This window comes from Nicotiana tabacum, chromosome 18, assembly GCF_000715075.1.
Source record: "Nicotiana tabacum cultivar K326 chromosome 18, ASM71507v2, whole genome shotgun sequence".
Taxonomy (NCBI): Eukaryota; Viridiplantae; Streptophyta; class Magnoliopsida; order Solanales; family Solanaceae; genus Nicotiana; species Nicotiana tabacum.
The window spans coordinates 13,758,829-13,766,435 of NC_134097.1; the positions used below are offsets into that span (position 1 = coordinate 13,758,829).

Here is a 7,607-nt window from a genome sequence, read left to right on the forward strand (position 1 = left end):
TTGTAAACTCTAGGGTATGGTAGATGTGTTTGTTAACCACTGGACCGACATTAGAGAATAACTTTCTATTTCAAGTTTCTTTACGTTTTGATCAATGCACCATTCAATTCCAGCTTTTAATGCGAGAGTTTCTGTAGTGTTGTTAGTCACTATACCCAAGGACATTACATAAGCAATAATCATCTCCCCTTTTCCATTCCTGACAATGCCACCACCACCACTGGGACCTGGATTACTTTTAGAGCAACCATCTGAGTTCAACTTCATCCAACCATTAGATGGAGGATTCCATTTTATACCAATGGAGCTGAACACAGATCCAGCCTTCTCAACAAGTTCAAAGAAATGATTCTATCTCATAAAGGGGAGAATTCTAGGGAATTGCTTATGAGCGATTATGTTGATCTGTTGAGAGATGCTCAAGATGATTCTGTTTGAAGACATTCTCCCCTCTTTATATCTACTAGTACACCTTGCTTTCCAAATTTTCCAAATAATAATACCTGAAAGGATCATTTTATGAAGAAGATTTTAATATTTTTCCAGCCACCATGTGATGACCATATGTCTGATGTTACACGCTCCCTCCTAATTCCTAACATCTGATTAAAGAACTTCCAAACATCTTGTGCTATTCTGCCGTGAATAAACAAATGCTCTTCATCCTCCTGACTTGAATTGATACAGCAAGAACACTTCGAGGGAAGTTGAACTCCAAATCTACCTATATTGGCATCTACAGATATTTTATGCTTGAGTAATCTCCATAAGAAAAAGGATACTTTAAAGGGGCTCTTCTTGTGCCACATCATGTTGTTTATCAAAGAAGTACTGTTCTTTTCTCTTAGACTGTTCCATGCTGAGTTACAATTGAATCTTCCATCTATTGAAATAGTCCATATTGGCTGATCCTTTAGAGTGGAAGAACCAATGTTAACTCCCCTGATTTGTTGAATAATATGTAAAGGGAATTGTTGACTGAGCTTTGAAATATTCCACTATCCATTTTCAATATATGTAGAAACATGAATTCTGATAGATCTTGATGTTTCTCCAAACTGAGCTAGAGCTCCAAAGCCATTCCAGTTGTCCCACCAAAAATTGGAATTACCCTTATTTACTTTCTAGAGGATTAGATGATCAACTTTATTCTTGATTTTCATCAGCCTTCTCCAAGTATGAGAGTGTGTGTAGCTCCATTTCCTAGTCACTAAATGAATTCTTTGAGAATATTTAGCTCTCGTAAAATCTGTCCATAATGACTCCTTGGTCCTAAACACCCACCATAATTTTGCCGCAAAAGTATCTGAGATATCCTGGAGTCTTCTAATCCCAATACCACCCTCATTAGTAGGCATACAAAGTTTCTTCCAAGATGTCCAGTGATGCTTCTGTTTTCCTTCTCTGCTTCCCCAAAAGAAATTAGCGAATACCTTCTCAATTTAAGTTAGAATTGTCTTGATGTTGGCATATTGATAGAAGGTGCAGAGGCATTACAGTTAAAACATGACTAATAAGCACTTTCTTTCTACCTGAAGATAACAAGTTACTATGCCAAGATACCACTCGTTAAATAATTTTAGTAGCCATCTCTATGAAGAATTGAACTTTTTTCCTATAGTAGAACAATGGACATCCCAAGTAAGTGATTGGGAATTCCTTCTCCTAGAACTCCAGTACCCTTGCTACTATGTTCTTTCTTCTCTGTGAGATATCCTTGTCCATTAAGAAACAACTTTTTCCCTTATTTATGAGTTAACCAGAATTCTTCTAATATCTCATCAGAGTCTCTTGAATCTATTGTAATGTCGATGTTTTCCCTGAGCAAAAAATAATAACAGCGTCAGCATAAGATAGATGATTGATCCTTGGTCCATTTGACTACATACTGAAGCCAATGAACCTTGGATTATCATAGAGATTATTTAACATTCTAGAAAGAACTTTATCAGTAATTATGAATAAAGAAGGTGATATAGGGTCTCCCTGTTTGACTCCTCTCTGGGATTTGAAGAATCCATGTCTTCTGCCATTAAAGATAATAGAATACCAGTTATTAGATAGGAGATTCCAAATGATATAGATCAATTTCTCATCGAAGCCCATTTTTCTCATGACAGAGTCCAAAAAATACCAAGATAGCCTGTCATAAGCTTTGTTCATATCCAGTTTGACTACGACATTGCCTCCCTTAGTAGGTTTTATTATTTCGTGAATAATTTCTTGAGCCAGCAAAATATTTTTCCCAATAGCTCTTCCTTTTATGAAGCCACTTTGATTGTGTGAGATAATCTTAGCAAGCAACTTGGACAATCTATCATTCATCACCTTTGAGATCATCTTCTGAGTGACATTACTGAGACTAATAGGTCTGAAATCCGAAAATGCTTGAGGAGAGTTTATTTTAGGTATGAGAACCAGACAAGTATTGGTAAAAATCTAGGCATTTGATCCCCATTAAACACTGCTCTAACTAGTTTTACCATATCCTCTCCAATAATACTCCAAGTTCGCTGGAAGAATAAACTGTTAAAACCATCAGGGCCAGCAACACTATTGGAATTGATATACAAAATGACATTTCTAACCTCTTCATCAGTTGGCTCCGCTAGAAGCATAATATTATCTTCTTCACTAATCAATCTAGGGATGCAACTCATAATACTCAAATCAATAATCATATTGTCACCTGTAAATAGGTCTTGATAGAAATTAATAGTAGCAGAAGCAATTTCATCTCTCCGCTCTAACCACCGACCATCCAAATTAATTCTATTAATGTTTAGTAACTTCCTTTTGCCTCTGACAACAATATGGAAATACTTAGTGTTTTAATCACCCTCTAGTTGCCATTTGAGATTAGCCTTTTGTCTCCAAAAAGCTTCAATCAATTTATGATGAACCATCAGTTCAGCTTTAGCTTTGTTGAGATTCATTCTGTTATCATGGTGTAAAGAAATTCGGTAAGCCTCCTCACATTAGTTAATATTATTTTCAAGATTTTATGTCTTGACAAAAATATCACCAACTTTGTTTTTAGACCAATCGCTTAAAGCTTTACTTGTTTTTTTCAGTTTCTGTTGAACCACCCAAAAAATATTGCCAGACATCTCTGTTTTCTAAATTTGACGAACAATATCAATAAAGTTATGTTGATCCACCCAGAAATTCAAAAACTTGAAGTACTTGATGTAGTTATCTACATCATTCTCTGCCGTTATCAATAATGGGCAGTGATCAGAATTGATTCTAGTTAGGTGTTGAATAGTAGTTTTGGAAAAGCATGCATCCCATTCATCATTTGCAACCAACCTATCTAATATTTTCCAAAGAATATCTCTCTCTTTTATTTCATTACACCATGTGAAAGCTTGCCCAGTATAGCCCATATCCACTAAATTACAATCCTGCAAACATTCAATAAAAGGAAGACTTTTGGATAATTTGTGAGGGGTGCCACCCAGCTTTTCATCGATGCTCAGAATATTGTTAAAATCTCCTATAACAACCCAGGGATTAGATATGGTTGAGTCAAAAACTCTCATATATTCCCATAAATATTCCCTTCCCACTGCTTTGGATTTTTCATATACAACCGAGATAAATATATCCTTACCAGGATTACTACGAGTAATTTTGCATGTAACCAATTGTTCATGATTTGCAAAGACATTGCAGTTCAAATCATACCTCCAGAAGACCCAAATCTTATTACTAATATTTACAAAATTACCATGCATACCCATCATATTTTTGTAGAAATCAATTGTAGTATCATGCATAAAAGGTTCCTGTATAGCCACAAAAGATACTTTATGGTATTTGATCAAGTACACTAACTTTTCACTAGCTGCCTGGGATTTCATTCCCCTAATATTCCAATTAAGAAGCTTAATCATTGATAGAAATATAAGGGTTTGTTTGTAAAGTTTTCTTTTGATTCCTAGTAACAGGAGATTTTCTGTTCTTTTCATTTTCCTTCTTCTTTGTTGCTTTTCTTGGTGACAACCCATCTTTCTTACAGCTTTGTCAGTAGACTTCTAGACTCCCTTAGCTTTTGTGTTTGATTTTGTTTTTACAAACAACATGTGTCAATAACTCAATTTCTTCATCAGTAGTATCTTCTTCAGTTGAATCCTCTGTCGATTCCTCATCTTCAGTGGTGGTATTATCTGCCCATTCATCAGGAGGTTCTTTCTCACTTGAAGTGGTATTTTGTTTTTCAGGTTCTTTGATTGACCCTTCTCCATCATTCATATTCCTCTGATGTTCCTCCTCATTTCTTAAAGCTTCAAACTTGTTACCATAGATAATTTGTTCCTTTGCTACCTGAGTATTTCTCTTTGAACTTGAGTTCTTATGCAGCTTTGTCTTCCATAGTTCTTCATCCTCATGTCTTTTTTTTGGATCTTGGAATAGAAATACTTGAAAAGCTTTCGGATTTTCTATTGGGATGTTCACTCTTCCTCTAGCTATCAAGTTCTTTTGCGCATCTTGGTTATGAACTGTTGGTTGTGTATTGTTGCTAGATGCGAGCTTTGATTTGTCATGATTCTCCACTGTAGTTGTCCCCTGCTTTGAATTGGATTCTATATTTTGTTCCGTATGTGTGATATCCATATTAAGATGTGGTTTATCAATACCAAATATGGCACCAGTTGGCTTGTATGCTTGCTTTGGCGGTGCACTTCTTCCTCTTTTCTGAATATTATTGATTCCTTTATTATTTTGTATTGCTCTGCCCCTTTGAACCTGTTGAGTATCAACAACTTCTTTCTCTTTTGGAATGTTCTGCTCCTTTTCTTTACCATCCTTCGGCTTCTCTTGTGCTTCAGCCATTTGACCCCTTGTTTCATTATTTTCCTTTTCTAATCTTCTACATTGATTAATTGAATGCCCAAGAAGTCTACAATGAGTATAATACTTAGGCACCCCTTCATATTCAACCTTCTGCTTATGACCTTGTAGGGGATTAGTAGCATTTCTTTGACCAACATAGACATGATTCATCCTTGGTTTAGTCAGATCAATTTCCACTCGCACTTTCGCCATACTAGGTATGGTCCTTCCCTTAGTAACAACATCCATTGCCAGGGGTGTTCCAATCGGCCCCAAAATTTGTTTTACATAGTGCCAAGTGTGTAAATGAAAAGGAAGTTTTGGCAAAAGAACCCATACCGGAGTTGCAAGGTCGGGCGTCCTCTCCATGAGGCTGCGCGTGAGGTTCAGTCGATGTAATTTGAGAGAGATGGGTTACCGTTAGAGATAGAGAGAGAAACCTTTTGAAGAATGTATTTTTTTAGTGGTTTATGTTGTGTTCTCACTATTCTTCCATTTTTCTTTACTGGTTATTGTATTGCGTTTCAACTGTTTTTTGGTTTTTGGTAATGCTTTATTATTTCTATAGTTTCTGTTGATGGTACTGATAAATTGTCTCTTTCGTCTTTTTTCGTTTTCTTGAGCCGGTGGTCTATCAAAAACAACCTCTCTACTCTATGGGTAGGGGTAAGGTCTGCGTACACACTACCTTCCTCATACCCCTTACTTCTGGGATTTTTCTGGATTGTTGTTGTTGTTGTAGTTGAGGAAGACGCCAACTCCACTCTCTACAAGCATTTCTAAATATATGATTTCATTTTTCAAGTAAAGAGAATAGTGATAATGGTGTTGCACGAGGATGTATGAAATCAAAAGGTATGAAGAGTTGATATTTCATATGTTTTAAGCGTTCTCGTTTTTCTTCTTTTCTTTTCTGATTTGGTTTTTCTTCAATTTTCCTTGTTTATTCTTTTCTTTCTTTGTAGCTGCTGCCTCTTTTTTACTTACTAGTTTTAGGGTATGCGCTTTGCGCATGTATTTTATATTAATGAGAACATAATTTTTAAAAATTATATAAACAATGTGTTTGAGTTATAAAATAGAAATTACAAAAAATATAAGTTCAATTCCTAAAAACGAATAATGATCCTACTTAGCTAGTTAGATAAAGTCATCAATGCTTTATTATGATTTTTGAGAACTTATGTAGGAATTTCTTACGAAAATTTTAAAAGTAAACTTTTGTCTCTTAAGATATGAGAATGAAACGATTGGCAATGTAGCTCCTAGAAAAATATTGCTAAGTGAAAATGAGTCTAAAAATGATGTAGGGAATTGTCATTTGTTGATATGAATGCAAAGAAAAAGAAAAATAGTTAATGATACCTCACTAAGATACATTCTATCTTCTAGTATTTCATTCTTATTGCTTCAAAATTGTATATACATTCTATCTTCTAGTATTTCATTCTTATTGCTTCAAAATTGTATCTCTTACCAATTTTACTCTTAAAGTTATATTATAATCAATTTAACTCTATTTTTGAATTCTTTCACGGTAATGCTTCTCTTATGAAAATAAATTTATATAGAGTTTTGTAAGCTTAAAAATAAATTATTTATATGATGAATTTTGAAAAGGATTTGATATGGATTTTTCGCTTATTAGTTAATCAAAGACTTAACAATTAATTTTCAATAGTAGAGGAAAGTTTTCTTGTTGATTCAAATTATAGCTTTTATATTTACTTTACATGGATAACATGGAAGCAATTGTAGTTATGAAATAATTATTCAAATAAAAAAATAATACTGTTTTAAGTAATTAAACTTTTTATTGATTTTAAATTCTTAAATATTAAGACTTTCTATATAATTTAAATAATCAATAAAAAGAGATAATTTTAGAGATATTCTCTCATATTTGACTTTGTAACACTAATCTCCCTTGTGATTTACGATATTATATTTATCACCTTTATTTAATTTTTTTATAACAATACTTTTAATCTATTTATCATAATAGTAAAAAGTTATCGTTTGACTAAGTTGTCCTTTCTGTTGTACTCCATTATTTAGTTAATTTTATAAACATATTTTATTACGTAGTTTTTATTTTTTGTTGCAATTATTTTAACTGTCAATGCTTACGTAAAAAGAAAATAAAGTAAGTGAATTCCGAAAGTATATGTATATGTAAAACTCTTAATTTTGTTTTTTTTTCCTTTAACTTTTCACTTAAATTAAGTTTTGTAAAATCAACGACAAAAAGAAATAACAATAATAAGCGAGAAGAAAACAAAAAAATTGAATAAGTAAAAAAGTGCAATCCCGAAGGAGTTAAAACAGGCAAACCTGTTTGTTTCTGTTCTTCTTTTCTTTTTCATTTTCTTTTCTTTATTTGTCTATTCTGAAAATAAATATTGGAAAATTAACATGGAAGGTTATAATTATGTTAACTTGTCAAAATAAGGAAATAGTTTATATAAAGTAAAGTTCTAATCGATTTTACTTCGGGACTTTCTACATATTCAGATAAGGAAAAGATTTAATTATATTTAAAAGTTTAGTTAATTTAGAACTCCTAAAAATTAGAGAACAAGTTAAATTATATTTTTGTCTAGTGCGAAATCTATTTTTAAAGGTAAAAAAGGCGAATGACATTTCGCTAAGGGCCTTCGTGCTTTTAATATAGTATAGATAAATTCTTATAAGTAAATTTTTCCTTATAGTTTCTACTTACTTTTTAAATTTTATAAATTCTTGCTTCTATTTTAAAGTTTAACGTA

At 32.9% G+C, this 7,607-nt stretch overlaps 1 protein-coding gene across 1 annotated transcript; it reads right to left on the reverse strand.

Moving 5' to 3' along the window:
* Positions 1-3,119: 3,119 nt before the first annotated feature.
* On the reverse strand, positions 3,120-4,013 carry LOC142172421 (uncharacterized). Its single transcript, XM_075236033.1, has one exon. The coding sequence runs from the start codon at positions 4,011-4,013 to the stop codon at positions 3,120-3,122; it is 894 nt and encodes a 297-aa protein (XP_075092134.1).
* Between the last annotated feature and the right edge of the window lie 3,594 nt (positions 4,014-7,607).